The following is a 27,087-nucleotide window of genomic DNA, read 5'->3' on the forward strand; positions in this document are numbered from 1 at the left end:
ACAACGGCTGGGGACAACTCATGCGAAACGCTCAGCCCTCTCTCAACCTGTGTCGCCGTGAAAATTTTCAAGCACGATTGTGCCCTGATTTTATTTTTGGCTTTTTTCGAGCGTGGACAGGAATTTATCCGGCGTGGCAATGATTTGAAGCGCATCAATTTTTCCGCATACTTGCGTCAGGCAAGGCCTTTGCAACGCCGCTCGAAATACCCCTTGGCACTTCCGCGGACGCAATATGCTAAGTGGGCTCATCATTATTTTATTGCCTTTGTTTCGACTTCATGAGCACACACACATGTACGGGCGCCACTGTGTGTTGCCGAGGCCGACTGAAATGTGGGCCAGGTGCGGGAATCTATTGATTGATGCACAGCAATTTGGAAACGCGCTACCCTCGCGCGGACGTTTTGATTCACAGCTTGACATGCAGCGAGCCAATTTGGGCGTCAAAATCATTTCCCTTGTTAATGCACCCCGAGGAATTTTGAGGGATGCGTCCAGTTAATTTGACAGGGGTTGTTATTTGGTTTCTACATTGTGTAAAAAATAGTTGTGAAAACATGGGCTCTTTCGTGTTAGATAAAATAGTTTTCATAAAAAAACGGTCCTATACCAGTTTGCAAAGATTTTTTTCTATCAAGAAAGAAAAAAGATTGGGAATTACAATCTTAATTATTTATAGGAATTAAATTGAAATCAAGAGCTAGAAATAAAATTCATATTTATTGCAACACAATTAATCTTGGTCATAGATCTCAATATTTTTTTTTATAGAAAATGCAAATAATTCACAAAAATTAACACTCTGGATAACTACATTAAATAATTTTTATATGCAGGAAGATTAATTAGACAAAAACAATAAAAATAATCTTCTTATTAATCGTGCTGAATGCTAAAACCAAAATTTAGAGTGTAGACCTGACTTTTTACTCAGTTGAAGGTTTTTTGGCACTTTTTGAGCCGCTCTAGTCCTTCATAACCTTTGAAATTATTAATTTAAAAAAAATTATTTTAAATTAATACTTTTTTTCTACGATTTTCATAAACTCTCTACTTCGTTTGTTGCACAAAGCTCACATGACACTGAATTATTAATTACTTAAATTCTTTGAATGCTGGAAAAGTTGAATCCACGTTTTGACATCATCAAATGTCGAAGTGGAACTTAGAATTGCACGTACAGAGTCTCATTCTGTTCCATTCTTAATCCGTCATGCTTCTTCTTTCCAAACCACATTGGTCTTTTACTCTCTTTCTCGCGTGGGTGGTGCCGTCGTTCACTTCCTCTGCGATTTCTAGCCGCACAATGGCTGGCTAGATGGTATCGGGCCCGTCTTTCAGCGGGCCTCGGCTCCACTTGTTATACACATATATCATCCCGGGCGGTTTTGTGTGTAGGTATGTATATGTGTGTGTGTGTGGCTGTGTTTGCGCGAGGGGCAGTACATAAATATAAAAATATTGATTTCCAATGAGTGCCGTACGTTGATTAGGCTTTTGACAATAAGTGCTCTCGACAAATGTACAGCGTGCTTATTAAATTATTATTGCCATCCGTCCGCCCAGCCATCGAGTGAGAGAATGGGACGCTACTCGCTCGCATATCGACTCCATTGTGTTGCAGATATTGCCCTCCTTGCGCTCTGATTGCAGCCGACTACATACAACACGCCTCCCCGTCATCAATTCGCAATTAATTAGCGATTACCCAGCAGCAGTTGGAGCGAACGCAATCGAATCGGGAAAAACACGCTTGAAACATGCGAATTGCGAATGTATATCAATCAGTGTAATTTATCAGATTCTTTTCAGCAGGCGCAGTCTCTCGCTTGCTCCCTCCATCTCGTTTTTTGAAGCTCTTGGCTGAACGCACACGTGAAAGCTCAAGTGAATGAATTAATTAATCAGGCTCTATTGAGTCGCTTTTCATTCCCTTTTTAAACAATAATGCGATTTGGCCTCTTTGTGCCTCCTTTGAGCGCGCCCAACCGCCCCCGGCTGCCAGGTCGGTTGGTGTCGCCCTACCGCAGCACACATGCCTCCAAATTGAATAGCATTTAGAGGGAGAAAGACCCAGCCAGTCTGCTTTCTTCTCCCTCTCTACTTCTTCTTCTTCATCTTCGCCGCTCTCTCGGATTTGGTCCCAGCTTCCTTCCTGCACAGCCACATCTCGCCCAGATGAATTAGCAATTTTGTGTGCCCATTTGTTTTGCTCGCTCTCAATCAGCCGGCCAAGCCTTTTTCCTCACAAGCCAAAAGCGCTCAGTAATTTGTGTTCGGCCGAATTATATCTGATTGCCAGCCACATTAATCCAACGAGTAATTGCCGTCCGCTGGTCCGATCAGGAAAAAACAAAACAATTCTTGGTTTAATGCACGTTGAATTTTTAAACAGATGCTATCTCTGCTTTGTTATGACGAGCGCGAGCTGAGCGCACCGGAATGAGTATTTTTCTCATCACGCGCTGCTTGCATTAGTTAGCGATTCAAAATCAGCATTGTTCTGCACTTCCGATAGACCTCGTTTCGCTGGGTGCTTTTGTAATGAGCAAGCGTCGGAAGAAACACGTCTAACATCGTTGTCCTAGATGCAGTTGATTTTTAAATTGCGTTTCTTTTTTATCCTTCTTAAAATGTGGACTAGAATTTCTTTATATGAAATTCAATAAGGTTAAAAAAAATGTTTTCCACACTCATATATCAAAAGGTAAAATTTGATTCACAGCATTAAAATAATATTTCATGTACAATTTTAACTAAATCATTTCTCAAGGGGAGCCCTTTGGTTTTTCCAAATTCCCATTTTTATCTTTGTTCTCATTTCATATATTTTCTTAATGTCTGAAAACAAAAAATGCTTTAAAATCTTTAAATTGATACGATCAATTCCAAAATTAGTTTTATTTTTTGCTAATTGTAAGGTTGATTTAAGATTCAAATTCAAATTGAAATTTTCAAAACCAAGCGCTGCATTCGTTTTAATTACAATTTAAAATTTTATGCCCAGTTGCCACTGTGAGTGAATTAAAATCCAGATATGAAAAGTTTTAATTTAAAAATTATAATAGCTTTTTGTACTTTTACTTTGAAAAAATTTTTAAATTTTATTTGCTTTCAATGTATTTCTGTTTTTAATGTAAAATATAAAAAATATGTTAATATTTTCAGATTGAAAACAAAATTGGAAAATCTTGCATTTAACTATCAAAATATTTAACGAAATTTTTGGAACCTCTAATTTTTTGTATTAATCATGCAAGGTAGAAATTTATATTTTGAGGTGAAAAGAGGTAAAACGTTCTCATTAATATTTTTACTGCCGGCTTGAATATAATAAATCTTAGAATCAACTCGCGTGTGAGCCAGTTGGACACTTGCGCCTAATCATTAATAAAAACGCTCTCGGAAAGTTTTTGATCGCGCGCACAATGAGTTGTTAAAGAGGGCGTAAAAAGCGCTCTTTGGCCCACGTATACATTAGTTATTCTGGTGGAGGTACGTTATGTATTTTTCCTCACTAAGTGGTTTATTCGAAATAAATTCCGTGAAAAGTGGCAGCAGCAGCGGCAGGAGCAGCTACTAGTAGCACTCGACATGACTTCAATAGGCCGACGCACACACACCGGCGTGTACATTCGATTGCTGCAGCCTGTTTGACATGAGTGCTTAGCGCGTTGCATAACTTTGACTCTCTCTCACGAGCCTTTTAATCTGTGTAAATAAACGAGAAGCACACACCACATACACTCTGCTTACACTCGAAGGCACTTTTTCCTGGGAAAATTCGCCTTGTTTGAAATGTCTTCCGCCTCGCCTCGTTCGGAATTCAAAAGAGAGCTGGGAAAAGTTAAGTTTTTCCCCTTTTTGTGCTCTCGCAAGCGTAGGATGTTGCCCTGTTGTGACACGCGCGCGTTTTGCTACCGGCCTATAATTACGTGCAGCTTTTTGCCCGCAGAACAAGGTAAACCTCAATTTTGAGCGCTCCACTTTTTGCCGCCGGTTCCTCACATATTCCTCGTTCCAACCAAACCTCCATCCAGCAGCTCGTTAAAATAAATAATTACACCCCAAAAACTGAAAATTGGAAACTTTCAGTTGCTGAAAATGTGAAAAGTAACATAATATCAAAATTATTTTTCTGATTTCACTAATCATGTGAGAACAATATGAGCAAAAGAAGTACAAATTTCTAAAATTTGATCTGAAATTATTATGAAAAATTGATGGGAAACTTTTAATTCTGAATACGATGGCACGCATAGATTAACACTCGCTAGAGCAGCTATCCGCAAGCGCAGTACAATTAAAAATATTGCATCGTGTTTGGGGAGCAATTCGCGGTTTGCCACAAGGTTAACAGAAACGCCTTTTTTAATCCATTAAGCTACATATTATTCCTATTATTCAATCAATCCTAAAAAATTAAAAATAAATAAAAGAAAATATTTTTCCTTAAAATTGAGCCTGTGATTATAGGGAAGAAGTTTATTTCTCTCCTATTGGAGTTCATAATTACTATTCAGACTTGATGCGGGAAAATACACAAATTGAATTTAACAAAAAATGAACTTCACAGTCAGTGTTAGGCACTAAAAATATGACAAAAATTGTCATGATTCTTTTTTTAGATCTGTTTGAAACACAAAAATGTGATAAAATTATTGCGTAATCCTCAGTTTATTTATTCTCTTTGATTGGACCTCTTCACATACATTCATCATTTTGAGTGTTGCTGATTTTTCATGTGCAAATCGTCTAAATAAAATCCATCATATACTTCAAATTGAAATCCAGCTTCACAGAGAATTGAAATTTATGACCGATCACACGAATTAATTTCCCGCATGCAAACCTGGAGATAATTTTTTTTCCGTCGGTGAAAGCAGCGGACAATCGTTTTTAAACCGTGAAAATTAGCGGCAGGGTTCGGCAGCCAATTTTTCACCAGCACACATATAATTTGCTGCGTGCTTTTTTTCCGCTAGCAGCTCCGGTGGGTGCACACAGCAGTGGGTTATTGTGCTGCTCAAACAAGATAAACTCGCTACAAATCATTTCGGAGCAAACCCACATGCGCCCGCTTGCTCTGCAGCCGGCGGCGCGCGTGTGTTTCTCAATAATCTCCCCGGGCTTAATCCACACGGAGAGAGCATTTGGAAAAACAGACCGGCATTATAATTGTTATTCTCCATTGGATCGTAGTTGCGAACTTTTTATTTTATCGCCGCGGCGGCGGCGGCACTCGGTGTGGAGTAATAATGTAATTGTTGTCGGGTCGACCATGTTGAGTATGCAAATGATAAAGAGGGGCCATAAGTTTCGCTGCGCCAGATAAGCGACCCGGACTCGTGAGCGCGCACATGTACGGACAAACATACACACACCACGCGGGTTTCTCCGAGGTGAAAAATTGTTTGAGTAATGGTTGTGTAGAAGTTGTAGCGATAAATCAAGTTTGAGACAAAATTGCCGCTCATACATATGCAGGGCTACACCATCAGATAGCAAGCAATATGTTGTGCCGTCTGCCGCGCCCGGTGATATAAACAAGGAGATTTTTCCGACGTTCATGCGAGTTTTATTATATTAGCGAGAATATTTACGATGTAAATATCAGGGGAGGCGGAAGAAGAAGAAGAAGTCTCAGCGCGCTATAAAATTTATTTATGCATACGTTTTGATTTCCAATTCATGGCGTTGTGTACGGCGATAACGTTTAGAGGAGTGCGAGCGAAACGCACGCGGAAGAAGAAAATATATTCTCCATAACACGGGCCGGAAGAGGAGAATAAATAAATCTCCCTAATTCTCGTTGGATTGGCTTGGTAATTTATCATATGCCTTCGCACTGCACTGCACGGACGGGTAGGAAAAAAAATATATATAAATAAAAGACGAAGCAGCGCCTGGTCTGGAAAAAACAGGCGGCGCTCTTTTCTCCGCCCCCTGCGCGTGAGTTATTGTTTTATCCAGAGCGAAATAATTTGCAAATAAATTGGATTGGAATAAGTCGGGTGCAATAATAATTTTGAAAGGAAGGGAAACAAACGTGAAAAAACGCCGGCACTCCATTCTTGGTACGTGCGCGGTCGTGGCGTGGTATGCAGCAGGGTCCTCTCGCCAGCCTCCTCTTTCGCTCGCTCTCTGTGCCGAGGTCCAATTTACTGCATATTGAATAATGCATGGGTGGATTTTCCATCTTTTCTCAGCCATGTTCGCTGTAATAACCATTTTTATGTGAAAACATTTTTCCATACTCGAAGGGTGCCGCATGCAGCATTCAGCAACTTTACTTTTTGCCGTGTACACGCAGCCAATAATGACGCGATCACGCCTTAGAAGAGCTAACACGCGTGTAATGACCCTTGATGCCCTCACAGCAGCCGTCGAGAGCCTGCGTAACTTGTTCTCAGCAAATTTGCCCGATGAAAATTGCCAAACTTTTGTGTTGCTGCCTCTTCCGCCTTGTTTTGTCGGTATAACTGAAATTGATTTCGCTGCTTATTGCTCGGCCAACTTTTTTTGATCAGCCAAAGTCCCCTGGATTTCCTTTTGTTGAGTATTTCAGATTTTTATTTTATATAAAATGTGAAGAAAAAAAACAATAGTCATCTTTTCAATGAGTATTTTTATATGCCTCTTAACAGAGCCTCGTTTGCAAGAGGTAGCAGGAAATAATTGCAAGATTAATTACTTGAATGTCGACTGCATATTTAATATCTGCTGAAAAAGCACTTCAAAGTCTTTAACAACAGGCGCTGTACTTTCATAGATCAATATTTGAACGCGAAGCTGCTGCGTTGGCAAAATAGAAATACGCAGCACAGCAGGCATAAGATTATTCTATCTAGTCATGCTGGATATTAGAATTGAATTCGAAAACTCTGCAAATGGTTCTACATTGGTTTAAAAATAATTTACAAGATATAAATATAAAAAACAAGCTGCTCAGAAATTTTGTGCTTCTCCTGCACAATCACATTTTAAATTTATTGAATTTACTTGAAAAAAAAAAATGTTTAAAAATGAAGATTTTATTGTAAAATTCTGAGCCATTATGAATTATAACGATTAAAAAAGATGATATTTGCGACAATAGATATCTGAAACTTTATTTCCTCAATATATGTATCGGTGAATTTCCAAAGGCAATGAAAATCTATTTTTAGCCAAGAGCTGCAATCTGCGTACCAAAGGTTCGATCGTTTCGCAGCAGACAGATTTGGAACCACTCAGCGACTGGTAACAGAATATTGCGGGTCTTTGTGTGGCTTTGCAGCTCCTGGAAGAAGAAGAAGCGGCGGCGGCGGTCGCCGCCGCGAAACTGCTTAATATTCATAATGGAAAATTGTTTCCCTGCTCCGATATCGGTTGCAGCTGCCGGCCCATTTACAGGTGTCCAATTATGACACGCCGCCATTTTAAACAATTCATTTGTAAGCCCTTTTAATAAAATTATATGTGCACCGCAAAAGTTTGGCTCGTTCGATTTGATTAGTAAACTGGCGATTGGCTCGTTTTTAGGCTGCTGCAGATTAAAGTAATATCAAGCTTCAAAATTTGTTTGTAATTGTAAGTAGAGCTATTACATTTACTCTCAATTATTTATTAGAACTAAAATAAAGTATTTTTGTTATTATATTAGTTCATATTCAGCTCTCATTGAGGTTTTTCTCAAAATAGTCAATATTTCTTTATAACAACTTATCTACTCTAAGAGTTCACTTACAAATAGCGTTAAAACTGTAAATTCAGTTGGATTAAAATATTTAGGTTGAGTGTAAGTGGAAAGCTGGATGCTTAAAATAATTAACAATACAATTTAGCAGAAACTTAAATTGTGCTACAAAAGTTTTGAAGCATACAATTTTTATATATTAGGCAAATTCTTCTAGACAGTTTTCCATAAAACATATAAAGTCACCGGCGGTAAATATGAATCGAATTTTACATTGTTATTTTTTTTTTTTTTTTACTTCAGATTAGATAATTTGAAAATTATGAAAGTCTTTGAGCAGCATAGAATGGTCTTATTTTTTTCATGATTATTATGCAAGTTTACTGATTAATCTAGCCGGAAATATCATTATTAGAGAATTTACGACACGTCAGAGAGAGACACACGAACCTGGTGTCCCTCGGGATTGCGTTAAAAGTGACGCAGGAGCAGCGAGGGGCCGAACGGTGTGGCGTATATATTAAGGAGGGAAGGTGGCGCCGCCCGCACATTCGCACACCCTCTAATGTTGACAATATGGGGTGGAAAAAGTTCGCTGATGCCTCTTTCTTGCCGCTTTTATTACGCAAAGCCCCGAATAATAATAATTTAACCTGACTTTTGTTGTTTTTTGTTGCAGGCAACAAGTACATCGTAAAGCTTCTTAAGTGTCTGCGCCATAACAGCTTGGCACACACAAGAGAGCGCCCGCCCGCCCGCCACCGCAGCGACTCGACAGTACCATTATGAGTGAGTGAAAAGTCGTGTGCGAGCATTGATCCATGAATTAGTAACTTCAAACACACGCGACACACACACACACACACGCCCGAGCAGAAAAGCAGGTTTTCGTCGGTGCGCTGCCAACGAGAGCTCGCTCTGCACAGCCAGGACAATAGGTGACATCGAGTGAATTTCAATAATCTGCGCGCCGAGCGATGACGACGCTGGCGCGGCTCGTTTTGATGACTGCAGCGGCCACCCTGCTCGCGTACGGCGGCCTGGCGCAAGCTCAAGGTAAGCAACCAATAATACCTCCATCCGCTGCGCCGCGTCACCTCGAATTAACCCGCACCCTCTATTTATTGAATTGCGAGAAAGGAATGCTCCGAATATACACATTCCATCATGGCTGGCAACGTGCCAAAATCGAAACGAGGTAATTTCAAAGTTGAACAAGTCAAGTATCGGAATATTTTTTCATAGAGTTGAATTTAAAATCGCGTTCAAATGCACTGACTTTGCAAGTGTTTCTTTTCTTTTTGTTTCTTTTCAAACTTGCAAATTTTATTTATTCCTCTTTAAAATTCTAGTATTTGCCGGTGAAAAAGATGTGGTTAAAAAAATTGATACATTTTTTTCAGAACTTGAGCTTCTGTTGATATTTCAAAAACTTAATGCTGTTTTTTTTTTGCTGGAAATTTTATAGCATACAGCATAAGAAATAAAAATAAAAATTTGATAAAATAATTCTGAAAACAATTAAGTGTGACTATTTTCAAGTCATTCGCAATCGGCGGACAAACTCATTTAATCTTTTGGAAAATAATTTTTTTTTTAATGAACTGAAAATAAATTCATTTAACTGAAAAAGTCATCTGACACTTCTTTTTTAATTATAATAATCAAAACATGACTGGCTTCGTTATGACAAAGCTGGTAGGATTTTTAATCTCTCAAGCAAAAAGTGGCAAAACTTAACTGTGCGTCAAAGATTTCCTATCACGCCAACAGACACCAACCAGCCAAATGATTTGAATAATCTTTTGAAATTTAAAACTGTTATTTATTGAGATTGCAAGTATTTTAAACGTTCCATCAAGTTCTCTTTTGGCCACTCTGGTACCAATGCTTTTAGCGCATGCCATAAACGGGAGTGCTCCGGACACAGTGGGGTCCCCAATCTTCCGACTCGATTCCGGCAGCACCTCCTGAGAGTGGAGTAGGATGTCGGCCGCTGAATAATATTCTGCGCCGGTGAGGTAAAACATGACGAATGACTTCTGATACACGAGCTCGCAAACGAGATTACAATTCGGTCGTGGCGGCGTCAGCAGCAACACGTTGGAGATAACGGCGCCGCAGCCACCGCGCCGCCACCGCCAGCAGCAGCACCGCGTTTCCCCCGAAATGAAATATTATTGCTGTGTGTGTGTGTGCATGGGTACTGTGTTTCTTTTTGTTCGCTGCTCTCTCCAGTTTCCAGCACTCCACTCGTGTGCTGCGATATTAAAAAAGAGATTCACAGCAGTAATAGCCGCGCGGGCGCCGCTTTAACTCAATTGTTCCCGTATTATTAAACGGCTCTGCGCCTTCTGCACCAAAAGAAAAAAAAGAAAGCTATGCAATCTGCTAACGAGGCAACGTATTGACCGTCTTCACCCAGCAAACTCAAGTTTAATGTGCGTTTATATGGAATAATGAAATTTAATTTCAATTATTTCTTTGCTCCGTCATATTCAAATGCACCAAAAATTGCCGGAATCCCATAAATTTGTGCTGTTATTTATTTTTATTTTTAGTGCTATAATAGACTCGCCCATTTATAATTTTTGTTATTCAAAACAAAATATTTGTTTGTATCTGCATAAATATTGTGTTGCGGCTAAAACTGAAAATTCAGATTTAACGGAAAAATAAGTTATTCTGTAAACCATTATGTCATATTTTCACCATTTTATACAGTTTGAAATGAGCAAAAAAAATTGGCATTTTGTCGTTGGTAAAATATTTTTATAATTATCCATAAACAAAACGGCGCAAAGCCTGTTTTCCACTTCATGAATGTGTCTCCTTTTATATACAGATTGTAAAAATGCGGTATTTCATTTACCCATTCACACATTTTTTGTAGTTTCACGAGTTGCATTGTTATAAGTATCACATTTCAGTGTGCCGTGTTGCGTACTTTGCTTCTTTTTTCTTCTCTCACCCCTCCCCGAGCTCTTCCCGGAGCTCTTCTCCGAGCATAATTAGCACTCTGGCTAGTAATTGCAAATTAATTAAGACTGCCGGCTCGGTTTTTGTTTTTGCCATCATTAAAAGACAATAACTGAATTTTAACGCTGCGGGGAGGAGCGATGAGCAAAAAACCGCTGAGTCGTCGCATTTATTAAGCACAAGAGAGGAAGTAAAACTCTCGCACTAGCGCAATTAGTCGACTCTCTGCCTCCGCCTCTTTTCTTTCTGCTTTCTTTTGCCGGCAAAGCTCTCACTTTTTAGCCGGGCTCGACGCTAATTGAAATGGGAAAATTTCCGGACAGTTGATTCGGCGATGAAGGGCAAGAAGTCGGGCCCGGCCAAATTGATATGGAATTGAAACGGCGTCTTTCCCACGCGCGGCCCTGCTCTGGCTCGGTGCGGATTTTCACCTCAATTTAGCAGAATGTGTATATAAAAGCTAGGGTTGCCAACCGTGCAGCGCTCGGCGATTTATTTCAATTTTTGCACCGACATTGAGGATGGGGGATTTGCAAGCGTCGGCGCACATTCTCGCGAATTACGCGCATTTTTCATCCCGCAATCCGTGCAAGTCGCGGTTAATCCGCCCGGCCGCGCGCCCTCCCTCGCTGGCTCTGCCGCGGCTAAGCCTCGCTAGGGCAAAAAGGTTGACACAATGCACAGCATTAGATTATAATGCGCGCGAATAAAAGGCCCCGATGCGCCCTCGGCACATCTGACAATATCTCTCTTATCTTGGAACGTGCACTCCGGCCTCTATTCTGACTGACAAACATTGCGCCAAGAACGTTTTTGAATCCGCTTTCTTATAAAACTTGAGTCAAATATTTCACCTCTGGAAAATAATAATTAAGCTCTTTATTGATCAAACTTTTGTGTAGAATAAAAAAAGTTTTCCTTACTTCTTTTTTCTTTCATTTGAAAATATATAAAGCTCAAATTTAATCCCTGGATATATATGAATTTTTTAAATAATTTTAATTAGAAATCATTGTAGCATTATTCTAGGTTTTTTTAAATTTTACTCATTTAACTCGGAAACGGAAATTTCACAAACATTAGATATATTTCACACTATTTTATTGATTTCTTAATTTAATAAAAAAAAGACACACATTAAAGACTGCCTTCATTTAAAATTATGCGGTTTTTTGTTATTTAGTAAATAAAGAATAAAGATTTATAACAAAAAAGCTATAAAGATTATAATAATGACTGATTTTAACGCCTAAATTGTGTACTTTTTAAATTTTATGCAGGCGAACCAGTAAAATTTTCATATGCGGACGGTATTTTCACTTAATTTCCATTTTGCGTTAATGTATGCCAGGATTAACCTCGCGCTAGAGGGTACAAGTTTTGACCGTTCGGGGAAGACCCTTGGGTAGCAGCCGAAGAAGTAACACATCCAGAGTTTCATCAAAATCGGCGTGTCACGCTTCAGCAACGTTCCTTGTCAGACCCTCTCTCTCGACAGTGAGAGATAAATGTTATTAAATCAAAGCCGAGAACCGAAAGCTGCAGTTGGCCTTTGCTTTTTTTCCTGCTCCTTTGGTACATAAAAAAGGCAAAAAGTCGGCGCGCGCGGGTTGAACTGCAGATTGGCCCTCCAGGAATTGACAAGTGGCCATTCTTGGCCCGGCGCGCCACTCGAGGCCCATCGAGCGCCGCTATTAATAATGATTTTGTTACCGCGCGGCGCGCATTTAACGCAATTCAAGAGCGCCGGTGTGTTTCATCTAATTCGCGCTGCCAAAAGCGGCCGCGTGATTTATCGCGATGGAATGGAGTTCGAGCTAAGACCTCTCCGGAACGGGCATAAATCAAACCAGCTTTCAGCTTTTCTATTACCTCTTATTTAATCGTAAAAGAGAGCCATATTTCACGGCGGTGCCGAGCCGAGAGACTTCGCGGCGCCAAGGTGCTGGGTAGGTGCGCCGCACTCTCGGCAGACCCTGCTAGGGTTGCGAAAAGTGGTAAATTACTGAAAATATTATTGTTTGCCTAAAAATAACAAATCTTGAATTTACAATTTTTCATGACAACAAACTTTTTAAATGAAAAAAAATACATTTTCTCCAAATTAAATCACTGTAATCTTTATTTATATAATTAAAATCATTATTATCTCTAAAAATCACCATAGACGGGCAAAATATAAAAATTCGCCTTTCAAAAAGTTACCCAAAGACAAATTTAAATATGAGGTTCATTTTGATAAAAATAATATTAAAAAAATAAGACCGCAAACTAGGATTCCCTAAAATAAAAAAAGAGACGAGATTTGAAGAAAAATTTAAGTGCCTAAAATTGGCTATGCAATGACAATTTATAAGTTTAAATTAACTCAACAGTCAAAATACATTTTGATTGTAATTTAGCTCCTTCATTTATTTACAACATATTATAAACAGGATTATTCTGTACAAAATTATCTGCAACAAATTATTAAAAAACATTTAACTTGAATTGGAGTGCACTAGGAAATTCTCATGCATAAAAAAGGTTTGTTGGTATTACAATTGGATTGAAGTTTGAAAACCATTTAAATTTCCAAAAGCCACTTGAAACTGACTAATTAATTTATTTTGCAGAAATATATAAAATGGTCTCATATGTCAGTCCCAAAATATTACATAATTAATGTTCCACCTGAAACCATCTAAATATTCATTGAAAATAAAAGTAATCGCCAGTTTCGCAAAATAATGAAATATTTTTTTTCCGAATCGCAGTCCACGCTATGTTGGTAATACAATTGCCGTTAGCGAGAAAGAGGTGCGTGCATTTTTGTTTTTTAGACCAACGTTAATTTTTAATGTGGCAATGAGCGGCGTGCGTCGGTCGGTGGGTCGAGTCGTTCGGCGAATTTTTGCCCGCCGCGTTTTCTCTCTGCCGCCGCGCGCTCCATTGTATACACCAATGCTCTTATCGATCCGCTAACTTAAGGCCTGCCTGGCTGCCAGTTGTGCCATTCCAGGGTTATATCAGCTCACTCTCTCTCTCTCTCTCCCATATATACACACACACTTGCCTGTTCGCCCGCTCAGCCCGCGTGTGTGTGCATGCACAAGGTCCTGTTCGTTCCGTTCAGCGCGCGGTGCGTATGTTGTACAATCTCCACACATGCAATTTTATTTGCTCTCTCGCGTTCTGTGTACCGGCAGTAAATTAAAATATTACACACGGTCAGTGTGCGCCGCCCAGTCTATTCCGTTCGCTCGTGAATGCAAACAAATAATAATATGTGTCGAATCAAGCATGCAAGCTGACTGCTGGAAAAGGAAAACAAACAGACGCTCGAAATGCAATGGGTTTTGAACAGGCTCGTTGATGCAAGGCCACTTTGTCAATTTTCAATTGTTATTTGCACATTTTACACTCAAAATAATCATTTATGTTTTCAACCTTTAAATTTTCAATGGAAAATGCTTGTAAAACGTACAATAATACAATCAATATTTCTGTATTTTTTTAATTTAATTTTATAAAATATTAATAGTTTAATATTTTTGTCTTTTTTAATTTTTTTTTCAAATATTTAAACTTTTTAATATAATTTAAATTAGTTAAGATCTTACTCTTTTATTTAATAATCAAAAGTTAACAATTGTGATATTAAAAGCATTTTTTAACGCCTTTTTAATTGGCATTCATACCGAAGGATTAATGAGGTCATTGTTTTTTACACTGCCAGATTATTTTGCACTTTTAAAAGTAATTTTGTATTAAATTTAGCTCCTTCAATTTTAAGACCTAGGACTAGTTATGATACTGCAAAAGGATGTTGCCAAAGCTAGTTAATATAAACATTAAAAAAAAATTACAAAAGTTACAGATAGAATTTCGGAAAGGTGGCTTAAAAGATCACTAAAAGATGCAGATGCATCTAAGTTTATGTAAACCTGTTAGGCCTAGAATGGAGTGTTTTTTTTTTCGCCGGTGAAATTGATTGCCTCCGTGGCTGCAACACACAGACTCGCGCTCTTCTTTCCTTTTATAGGCTCAATTTAATTTGCATTTAGACTCTGCTTTTTCTCCGCTGCTCCTCTTTTGCGCCGTGCATAGAATTTTACGCTAACTTCTTCTTTATTCCGGTAAAAAGTTTTGTTTGATCAGATTATTCGGCGCGGCGCGCAGAGAGCAGTAAAGAGTCTATTTTTACGGCGTAATATAGCGACCCTTTAAGGCAGGTGGCAGAGCGATTTTATCCGCTCGCGCGCGTAACGGAGCGTCAAGACGCTCATTTTTATTATTTAGTTTAAGAAAAAGAGTCCAAAGATGGCAACTCCGGCGGCACGCTCTCGGCACCAATGGCGTAACTCCAATTTAAAAGCCTAAAAGCCGGAGGGGTTTGGTCTATGTGTTTATAGCGCCTTCAGCATGAAAAATTGCAAAAACGCAGATGGATTTAGACACCCACCGACAAAATGAGAACATGCTCCATGATACGTATCTACCCGACATTACGACGAGAGAAGTATATCCTGCAGATTCCCACGAGAGAAAGAGCGAACTACTTTTTTTCCTCGGTAACACGGCGCGCCAGTGGAAAGAGCGAGAGAAGAGAAGAGACGCTTTTCTTCTGCCGACGCGCATAGAGAGGAATTCTAAAAAGCAAAATACAGTCGTTTTATGCAGCGGTGGCCCACTCGCGCATTATTTCATCCTTGATGTGTAATATTTCACGAGACAAACGCGCATGAGAGCGAACCTTCTTTTGCTCAACTCGGCTGCGTCTCTCTTTCTCTCTCGGAATAAATCAATATAAACGCGTTTAATAAAAGAAGCAAAAGCCGCGCTGAGGTGGAGGCGAAGAGTCAAGCACCGTGCTAATTTAAGGGCAAATAAAACGTTATTGACTGCACCGCCTCCTCCGCTCTCTTCCTTTACCTCTTCTTCTTCTTCTTCTTCTCCTCCTCGGGAAATTAGTCGTGTGCTCCTCTTGGGAACCTGAGCGAGTTATTGGAACGCAAACATCGCTCAACTTTAACCCCACAGCCCTTTGAGAGTGCTGCATGCACTCACTGCATCACTTATCCGCGCGCGCGTTCGTCGCCCTTGTTTTTCCTTCCACGGTTATTATTGGGCCCAACCTCGCCTCTCTCTAATGTAAAATCCATACGTGGATTTGCATATTGTTCCGCGAGCCCCGTAATTATATATCTCGTGATCGATTCCCGCTCGAGAATTACACACGGCCAATGGAGCAGCGGCACGACCGACTGCGGGGCTTTTTCCTTCGCTAGCGCACACACACACACAGGGTTACCACATAAAGTTTTCGTTTTTATTGTTTGAACCCCAGACATATTTTTAGGGCAGAAAAGTTTCGCCGTTAGAACAGTGAGTTTGTGCATGCCAGAGCGCTTTGTTCCCTTTGCCAGCCCCTATCATGTTCGTACTATTCTGAAACTGTTAATGCAAATAGAAGAGAGAGTGAGCGAGCGAGTGAGCCAAAGGGAATATATATTTATGTCGTGTTTGACTTGAGATTTTATTTTCTTGACCTTTTTACTAGGGGACACTTGCGAGAGGATTTACAATAAGATTCGGGGCCTCCGCCAGCAGAGAATTATGTCTTTTACGGCCTGGCACAATGTTTCACCCGGGCGGTGTTCTACAAGGGTTGTTCCCGCTGCGCCACCCCGTGCGACAGACAGCGTACGCAAAATATTGCCTGCGAGTGCACAGCGATGCCTCAATCGCGCGAATTTATTTACTCCGGCTCGTTCGTTATGATTAAAATTGACAAGCACCGCGTGTTGTGCACGCCGGGATTCATATTTTATGGTGCCTGCTCATAATCCGTGTAATAAAACCAATCACGGTGTGGCGGCGGCGCAAAATTAATCTGGATGAGAGCTGAACGCGATACCCGGCTGCTGCTCGTCGTGTTGTGCTCATGTTGCCGCCGCCACCGATTCCACATAACATACGAATCGGGGCCTGCTGCAGTAGGGGCCATCTTTTGATTTTGCAAATATTTTATGCATAGAGTACAAAGAATGGAAAACTTTTAATTTTCATAAACAAAAGGCCTCTTTTTGCAAGCAGAACATTGTAAGGTTTATTGAAAAATCTACTTTTGAAAACAATGTAAAAAAAATTAATTTTTGCAAAGGATTGCCTAATTATTTCTATTTGTTTTAGACTCGCAGTCAATTTAAAAAACAAAAATTTTAAACATCTCAACACATTAATGCAGAAAAATATCTCAACACATTGATGTGGAGAAATATCTCAATATCATAATTGCCAGTGACTTATAATAATTTGGCTCATTTATTTTATTTATGTACTTATTTTTTCTCCATTCGATACAGTCATGTGTCATGAATACACAGCAAAAAAAAATATACGGTCTAAAAAGTACAGAAAAAGCATAATTCAATTAATGAGTTTGAAATTTAAAAGCGAAAAGTTAATTTATATATATTGGATAATTTTATAGCACTTTTAATGATCAAGATTTATTGTTTCCCGGCATCAAACTGGGCAAAAAATTATTCTAGACATTGCTATTATTTCAATTCTTAACCAAATATATATAATATTTTTCTGTTTCTAAATCTCAAAGTCATTAATTGAATTATGAGTTTCATTGTAAATAAATAGTCAGGATTTATCTTGATTTGTATTATGTGCATTAAAATTCATGAGCACCAAATTCATATTCATGTTGAGCACGACACTGTGCGACCTTGGCAGTTTCCGGCCCGCTCAGGAGGTGGCCTTTGGTTTGGGGTCGTATTGTGTATATTGGTGTGGTCGCGCGCGCGTTCCGTATAGCGTGCATCACATGCAGTAATTACAAATTTCGTGCGCCCTTTTAAGAGTTGCCACTCGGGCTGTGCCACCACCAACACCGAGCTGCGCTGCTGGTTGCGAATTCTATTAAATTCAGGCATAAACCAAGTTAATGGCCGCGCCGTCGGCGATGACTGCGGGGGCAAAGAGCGTTTGTGCTCATTGCGAAGCGGGCCAGCTTTCAATTATTCAGAGGTGGATTTAATTGGAAATTTGAGATTTGCTCTGTGTCGACCGACTTTTAACTGCCGCAGATTTAATTCGCATGTGTGTTTGCACGCGTTGTGGGTTCAAAGCGCGTTCACCACTCTTAAAACAAAATAATAAATAAGCAGCTTATAAGCGCTTTATGCTGCCGCTTTGCAATCCAATTTTCGGCCCGCATTGATTTTGTTTTGTTTTGGCCACCACCGCTGATGGCCCATCCGTCCGTCCGCTCGTTTATTTAATTATGTGCCGTGCAAATTACTGCGGTTGAAATAAAAATAATATACCGGCACAAATACATTCACTCTCTCACCAGGGAACATCGCCTATCATATTTGGTTGCAATATTTCACAACTGGTCAAATGCGCGAATATTTTGACACACGTCTAGTGATTCATCATTCCAATTTACTAATTTGCAATCCCCACCTCTGCAATTATATCCTTTAAAAGTTTTATAAAAGAAAATATAAATAAAAACAAACTAATATTATTTCTATATTAGATAATTTTAAAGTTTATTTTACTTTAAAAAAGAATTTTCAATTAAATTTAACAAATATTTATTTGCAATTAAGAGAATCATATTGTTTATGTTCTGCTAATTAGTATTTTTATAATATTTTACCATAAATTTCCATATGAATTTCTGCAATTTGAATTGAATAATATACCTGACTGTATATTAACCACGGAAGCCAAAATCCACATAAATAAACAACAATAATGTCTGGTCTTTATCTATACACATTAATTTTTGATGTCCAAAATTAAATCTGAAAATTTTCATTAATTTCTATTCTTTTCACTCTTTTATTTAATGTTGAACTAATACTGATTTTACAATACTGAATGGGATAAAAAAATTATTTTAACGAGAAAAAAGCCTGTTTTCGTTCACTAGAAAGATAATTTGATTCAAAATTTTAAGGTTGGCGAGGTTCCCTTGTCAGTGTCGATAAAATGAGAGGCACTCTATCGCAGTTCTCGCTGTGAATAAAGCCGGATAATGCGGCGGGTGCGCGCGCGATTTCGTTTCTTTTTTACCCATTGTTGCGTCATTAGCAGCTCGCTCGGCCATTAGTTTGCAGAGGCTAGTTGTCGGCCGCGCGCTGTTGATGGGGGTGTCATGCAATATTTAGATTTGCATTAATGCACCCTTAGCAAGCAGGCGATTCTTCCTCGTTTCTCTTTCACACGCCACGCGGGTGTTTTGCAATTATATGCACCATATAAATATCAGAAACATCAAAAGTAAGACATCACAAAAGGAGGCGCAACCGTGAAGAGCAGAAAGCGCTTCACATTCACACAGGAGGGCTGGACATCAAAAGACCACACCGCACGCCGTTCCAAGCATATTAACCAGGCAAAAACATAAAGTGTTTCAAATTAACATGACGCGTTTCCTCAGTTATACAGCGAATTAAAAAGATATAACGTCAAGCAAATGTCTTTTAAAGCCACATAGTCTTGTATTGCATAAATTTCCACTCCGGTGATATCAAATTTTCAGTTTTTTAAAAAACGAAGCAGCTGCCGAGATTATTTATAATTTTTTCAAAGTTGTCGAATGTTCTTATCACTTATCACAAATTTTGCCACTGGTGCAGAGGGTGGGAAACTGTTCCACTGGACAGGTTTTCAGCGCGTCCTGAAGGCTATTCCAAGGCCCGACGTCCCTGTAGGAATAATAATCCTTGGCAAACTCGCTCCGGACTGTGGAAGGTTTCAGTTTTTTGGGCCCTGAAGGTCATCTGATTGGAGGGGCAGGCGCTTGGTGATGCTCCTCATGGGGTCAAAGTCGGCTAATACACCTCTTGAAGAAAAACGAGGCTGGTGTACCAGAAGTGCATATATGTCAAAGGGCATCACCACAAATTAAATGAAAGAGCAGCCTTAGCACTTAATTTTACGCAACGCAAGCTGCGTTTCTTGCTTCGCTCTTATTTTGCGCCGATCCTTGTTTTAAGGAATTATATTTATCTTTTATAAACTATTTTTAGTATTTTTTGCTTATTTTATTTACTTTATGAAATAAAAAAACTGTTTAAAATACAATTTTTAATCCCGTTTTCAATACAAACTTAATTCAATGGGAATGCACTATACAGTCAAAAATCGTTTCTCAAGAATCATTAGGTGAGAAGCGATAATCGTTCCGCCATAATCATTGCGCGAGAATCATTTCTCTGATATTGGGACCTACGCAAAAACTTTTACATTATCCTATTGAAACACTATTATGCATTAGTTTCAACTAATAAAAACTATTTATAACTTGAATTCTAAACCTGCAAAGAGCTGTCAGACGACTTTCTGTCTTATTTACACCGGCAACTCACATGTGAAAAGAGGTGCACGTGAGTGTCATAAGCATTCCCACGAGGGTGCTGCCGCTCGCGTCACGGAGCCGAGAAAATTTTACAACTGGCAAACACGTTCTGATGGAATTCGCCTCGTAAATGGAAGAAAATTATTGGCCGTGTGTGTGTGTGTGTATGATAATTTTGCATTTGAATTATTCATCCTGGGCTTTTCTGGACGTTGTATTAAAGCTAGCGGAACATAAAACACACGGACGAAAGGAAAACCTTGAAATTTAATTACTTTTCTAAATTACGGCGGCGCACCGGCGTGTTTTTATCTGAATTATTACCCGCGGGTGATTTGCATATTATGACGTTACACATAAAAATACACGAATCCCCATCAGGTAGTAAATCACTTGACCCGCTTTTTCTCAGTTTCGTTTTGTACTACGAAAATAAAGCAAAAACAGTGTAAATTCCAGAAGGCTAAAAACTCGAGCGCGAAAAAGGGCCACTCGGCACGCGCTCCTTGCGAGATGTGACTGCAAGTTATCGGAGCGCACGAGAGGAATTAAAAACCGCAAAATAAAAGTGTTTATGGTGTGCAATAATGTGCGGTGGTCTGAAAAACCGACCGACCGCCCTCGCCACGCATTCCTTTCGCCGCATGAAAGCGCGAAAATTGCCCTTTTCTTTGTTGATTCCGGGTGCGGAATTTTCCGCTTTTTTTTTTTTTCGTAACAGGTGAAAAATTTATGACATTGTTTGTTGCAGGCCCCGTTGTTCAGGTGCAGGCCGTGGCCGGGGGCACTGCCCTGCTGCCCTGCGACATCCTGCCGCCGCTGGCCAACGACACCGTGCTGCTCGTCATCTGGTACAAGAACGAGATGACGCCCATTTACAGGTCGGTTACTCTTTTGTCCCTTTGTCTCCAAAGAGAGAGAGACGCGCTGACACTTTTTTAATAGCGTTTTTGCTGAAAGCCTTGCACGTGAGCATTTTTTGCGGATATGAAATTTTCCATTTCCCGCGCCAGTATCCTTGCACAGAACACACCCCTTGCTGCTGCGCAATTTTCCACAATGCATTATTGAGAACTTCAAGCGATGGAGATTTCTTTGTTAGTCCGATTAATTTTTATTCCCTCCAGTATGAATTCAGAGCCGGTTTGTTTGAGGTTCAACAGCAAAAAAAGAGCCGTAAGATTAATCAGTGAAAATTAAAAGAAACTGTAGAATGTCGATGCAATAGGAAAAGCAAAATATTATTTATCCATCTTAAACTGTTGAAAATTCAGCAAGGATTCATTCTAACTAATGCAACCAAATATTTGTGAAATAATATCTAAAAGTAAATCTCTTGAAAATATAATAATAAATTAATCTCTTATATTTAATCTGGAAGGCTTTATAAATTGTTTAAATAAATCAACAAAGTTTTTCAGTCCCGTTTTAACTTCCTGTTTACTTAATTGGCTTCTTATTTAAATTTAAATAAAATTGAAAAAGTGGGTAAAAAAAATGATAAAGTAATTTTTTTGTTTTACAACCAAGTATTGTAGATAACATGTTAGCAAAATTACAATTCCTGGTGATTTGGCGCAAAATGAAGTCTGGCGTGAATCTTTATTTTTCCCAGTTAAATAAAGACAAATTAATCCTCTAAAAAAACCCACGTCAATGATAATTATCCATTTTGAATGCATATCTAGATTTCTTGTCAAGTCCAATTTTTTATTTACTCTGAAAGAACGCCCGACAAAATTATTTAGCAAAAGTCAATTTATTGACAAGTTCAAACCAAATTAAAAAAATTAAAATTCAGCTAAATTTTGTTCAATCATGCTCGCGAGCAGCTCATGCTCAGATACTCTGATTTGAAGAGGCAATTTTTTTCATGGTGCAAGTAAACTTATTATATGGGATTGGGTTTGTTGCTCGGAGCGAGACGAATAAAAATATGGCTTGTGTCGCACAATTTGGGCACACGCGCTGCGTCCGCAGACACAAAAATGAGGACGAGTTTCTTTTTAGCCGCAAAACAGTCTGCGCGATTTTGCAAGGTCTGACGTAAATAAAAGAAAAATATTTCCGAAACCTCCGCAAACATGGTGCCGACGAGGTTCGATATTTTCTCATTAAAGGGCGTTCGTAAATAGAGCTGGAAATGTCAAACTGAACAGAGGTGGGCGTTTCTTTGGCCGAATTTTCCACGCGGCCGAATTTCGTCATCAGATTCGCGGCGGGCGCAAGTTCATCAAAAAGTGTCATTGTGTCTCTGCTCGGTGGCAAGATAACGCGCTTCAAAACTAACTTGGCTAATACCCATTCGCTGAAGCAGAAAATTGCATTACAGCCTGTGTGTGTTTCACTCTCTCCACATTCCGAGAGCGTGTTATGTTCTGTTGTCCCCAAGAAGCAACCTGCGGTCACTTTATACAGATTTTAACCGGCCGTTTGATCAACGTGAGCTTCAAAGGAGCTCGCATCGGCTCTGGGGATTTTCAATAATTTTTTTAACTATCAAAGATGTGCTAGAAAATCCTGCTTAACTGAAAATTGGTCAAGGGTTTGACCTTCAATGTCCAAATTTTTGAATCCATAATTTCTGCAATGTGGCTTAAATTGTGACTATTATTTTTAATTGTTCTAAGGGGTAAATATGTATGTTAAATATGTACCGCTGGAAATTTATTAAAGAAAATCAATAACTGCAGATTTTGAAAAACAGAACTTTAATAAAAATAATATAATATTAATAATCATAATAATGATAATAATAATATATAATTATATAATATAATATAATATAATGATAATTATAATAATTAATAATAAAACATATTTTTGGCCACAGTTTCTGTTCATTATGAATCATTAGCGAAGTTATGCCTTTCTTTAAATTTATGTATTCACTATCATATGTATTTGAAACATGGACTTGAATTTCAAGAATTCCAAGAAATTTCATTCTGCTCGTCAATATCATGATTATTTTGAAAATTGTTTTTGATGTTTATTATTATGAGCTGCAAATAGTCTTTCAAAATTAGATATTAGTTTGATTATTTGAGTCCCTGTGTATCATGTTTTGCAACCTGCTTTTTCTCTTCTTGACAACAACAGCAAGAGAACGCGTGTACATTTGAGTGCTCTCTGGAGCCACACTGATGTAAAATATGTGTTGTGACCCACAGCTATGACACGCGGGGCGCCCAGCCGGAACGACCGTCCCACTGGAAGGAAAAAGGCGTCTTGGCCGAGCGCGGATTTTTCCGCGCCAAAACCGAGCCGGCCACGCTCAGTCTAGACAGCCTGGACGAACGCGACGAGGGCGATTATCGGTGCAGGGTGGACTTCAGGAAATCGCCGACCAGAAACACCAAAGTCCGCCTCTCGGTGGCCGGTGAGTAATTTATGTCTTTTTAATGCTCGGTGCAGCGTGCGACCCCGTCCAGCCCTGCCGCGCGGGCACACCAACCACACAGATGCAATCACGCGCGCGCGGTGCTCGATCTCTGCTGGGAAAACGGGCACAATGCGCGCGGCGAGTGCTAACAATGGGCTAGTTTGGCGAACCGAACAATGCAGGTGATGAGGGGCCACAATGAAATGTTTGCCGCAGCCGCCGCACCGCGCCCTCCAGAGATAAGAATAAAGAATGGATGAGGTCTATCGAGACAAAAATTGCCACTAGAGATCGTCAACGTGGCCGCCAATTTGGCTTTATCGGTGTCAATCGGTGTCAGCTTCTGAATTAAGCTTTTATACAAGCTTTGTTGGATTTAAGTCATTGCTCAAATTATTACAATTTAGTGGCTTTTTTTGCTAATATCTAGAATTTCTCCGAATGTCTTAAAGAATTAATGCAAATTTAATATTTTGCCAAGTAAAAATTTATCTTCAAGTCACCTTCAGAAATAAAGAAAATTACAATTATTATCCAATTAAGCATTAAAAGCAATGTAACATTTTCCCAATATATTATTTTTGGATAATTCTTTCTTTTTAATAAATATGACAATAAATACATATTTATTATATTAATTATGATTTCTACTTCAATATGCCAACTTCTTCACCCAAATTTTTTTTCAAACCTCAATTTCTCTTAATAAAAAAATTATCATATTATTATTGTTTCACACTGCAATTAACAATATCCAACAGTTATTATATTAATTTTACAATCAAACGTCTGCGTGAACGCTGATGCTGTTTTTTTACAAAAATTTGTTACTGAAGTAAAATTATTTAGTGTTCCAACGTATATTTTCATAGTTTTCTTTAATCTCGCCATAAAGTTGAGAAATTATCGAGAAACTTTCAAAAGTTTGCGTCCAGATAAAATCTTCTTTTGGCGCCCCCTGCAAAACTGGCCGACCTTATTATTATCAGAGAGGCTGCTGGAGTGCGGCGGAAAGCAGCAGAAGAGAGATACAATATCAAATAATTAGAGTGCTGCGGTTGTTCCTACCTCACGATTTAATCACAATGGGGGATGAAGTTTTCATTGTTGAACAAGACACAATGGCGGCGCGGCGTGTATTTAGCAAGGGTCGACGGTTTGCTGCCGGTAATGCGCTTTGAATACAGATGTTAATTCTGCCGGACGAGGGTCACTGCCTGCGAGATATTTGCTCTTTACTCGGCGTACGCGCGACGACAAACTTACTCATCAATAATTAATAACTTTGCAGTTCAGCCCCAAAAACCCAACATTGTCGACGAGCGAGGAAAGGAAGTGCAGAATGTCGCCGGGCCGTACGAGGAGGGCGCCGAGCTGAAACTAACTTGCATCGTCTCTGGTGGTGAGTAGTCGCATGTTTAATTGATTCCGACACGGAATCTTGTTTTCCATAATTGAGTATGTAGAGAGAGGACGAGCAAGGTGCGCGCCCTTTCATCCTCTCCCCGCTGCACGGGTCGCTGCAATTCATCTGAAATTCAATTATTTTCAAGCGGAATTTCCGCAGTTTGTGCGGAAATTTGCAGTAATAGTTGAAGCATATAATTAAAACTTTACGGAAACGAAATTTGCTTCAATGAAATTTGCACAAATTTAAAATGGTTTTAGTGGCAGGGAAATCATAATAATAATAATCATAATAGGGCAATAAATACCGGATTTTTGGTTCTTTTTTAAAATTATTTCTAGCTTTTAAAATTTTTTCACAATATTTATGTAAAATAAAATTACTCCATCTAAATTTGGTTCAAGTACTTATTATAAAATTAATTATTTATGTTAAAAATTTTGAGGTTTTCCTAATATCCAAGAATTTATCAAATATTAAAATGCAAATCTAAATTTTTGTTTTTATTTGCACTGACCGGCGATTTCTTTTCGAACAACGGCCCTTTATCTTTACCCGAGCGGCAGACCGCCCGTTTTAGTATTCAAAATCTCCCTTCGGCTGCATTACGACTGATATTTTATTCCATAAATGTACGCGGTGGTCGAGGGTGAATTCATGAAAAGAATGGTCGGCGGCGGTCGGAGTATTAGATGGCCAAATTTATTGATTTTGCAATCAAACCTCTTGTGCCGCCACCGCCACCGCGCGCGCGAATACATATTTTTTGCCCTTTGTCTTTCTCTCTGCGGCTCTAGGTATTCAAATCCAGTGTCTCTTCTTTTCGCAGCCATTGCGGCACCTTGCCCCTTTTGCTTTTTTTCCTTCTTCTTCTTCTGTGCGATCGTTCATTTTATTAAAAGAGAGACCGGCTGTGTGTTTTCGCAGGCAAACCCACGCCAAGCATAAGATGGTGGCGAGACGATCATCTCGTCGACTCGGTCGACGTCCAGAGCTCGTTCCCCAACGTGAAACAAAATCAGCTTTACGTGCGGAGGCTGGAAAGGGCGGATCTGCATGCAACGTACACCTGCAAAGCCTCCAATAACAACATCAGTCAGCCCGTCTTCGCCAAAGTTTCCCTTGAAATGCACTGTAAGTATATATCTCGAGCTCTCCCTTTCTATCTCTGCAGCCCTGTTTTGCTCTCTTTCACTCGCTATCCATTCTGGAGCTGTTGCGCGCACCCAACCTGAACTGCGCGCGGCCTAAATCCTAAGGAACTTCCTCTCCGAACCAATTAATTTCGAGTGCAATCTCACTCCGCGCGACGCAAACTTTCGAGACCGACTGCTGCTGGTGCTGTTGGGAAAATTTACGCGTACCGAGCTGAAGGGTCCCATCGATAATGAAATGTAAATTATTGCGCGTGTAATTAACTAAGATACGACGTGGGAACTTGTGAAGGGTGTTATTGGGTTTCCACGAGCCCTGCCATGTTTCGGGTATTGCGTTCTTGTGGTTTTGTAAGGTGCTTAATTTGGTTCTGTGGGGGCTTGTCTCGGTGAACCAAATTTTTTGGTCGCAGGACGGAGATTAAATACTTGACGTCAATTGTAAAGCTCCGGCCAGAGCTATTTAGTTGTCCCCTGTAATTTTTGGAAAGGCCTTTAAGATAAGTTCACCAGAAAAAAAAGATTTTTTTTAATTTACTGCCCTTTCATGGATTTTTTTTTTTTATATTTAAGAAGTGCGTTTTGCGCGTGAAATTTTTGTCCTGAACAGAAATATGTTTAGAAGGTATTATTATGTAATAATTATAACCTCAGTTGCAAAACTTTTTCCGCTCAACTCTGCCGTTCTTCGAACAACATCATTGATCCGCTCTTCAAATTTCAAGAAAAAATGTGCTCTACTCCTAACAATAAGTTATTTATTTGAAAATGTATCAAGACTTCAAACCACAGCTTGAATTAATTTTTTTAAATTCATAAAACATTTATAATCAAATTAAAAAATTATTTAAAGGGAGCAAAAAAGATAAATAAATTAACTCGGCTTGTTGTTTTTTTTTTCATTCTGATCACACATAGAAACTGCCTCACTCCACTCCTCTCTGAGCAATCTGACATAACCGCCTTATGGATTAAAAATATTTTTATTTTCTGATTCTAATATTATAATTTGCTATATATTTTTAGAATTCCTTTATTCTAATGTTGCAAAAGAAGGCGGGATTTTTTTTTACTTTTTGCTTTTTATGCCTTAATCAGTTGGTGGGT

At 39.2% G+C, this 27,087-nt stretch overlaps 1 protein-coding gene across 1 annotated transcript in view; it reads left to right on the plus strand.

Annotated features, from left to right (window-relative positions):
* Positions 1-27,087, plus strand: part of LOC132198604 (synaptogenesis protein syg-2-like) — a 60,294-nt gene that overhangs the window by 3,504 nt on the left and 29,703 nt on the right. Inside the window, exons 2-6 of the mRNA XM_059622722.1 lie at positions 8,361-8,737; positions 20,785-20,914; positions 23,207-23,415; positions 24,710-24,820; positions 25,754-25,960. Coding sequence (XP_059478705.1) covers positions 8,659-8,737; positions 20,785-20,914; positions 23,207-23,415; positions 24,710-24,820; positions 25,754-25,960 — 736 coding nt within the window. The 5' untranslated portion in view covers positions 8,361-8,658. The remainder of the gene's footprint in view (positions 1-8,360; positions 8,738-20,784; positions 20,915-23,206; positions 23,416-24,709; positions 24,821-25,753; positions 25,961-27,087) is intronic.

Source organism: Neocloeon triangulifer, unplaced genomic scaffold (assembly GCF_031216515.1).
Source record: "Neocloeon triangulifer isolate White Clay Creek 2 clone unplaced genomic scaffold, ASM3121651v1 ptg000001l, whole genome shotgun sequence".
Taxonomy (NCBI): domain Eukaryota; kingdom Metazoa; phylum Arthropoda; class Insecta; order Ephemeroptera; family Baetidae; genus Neocloeon; species Neocloeon triangulifer.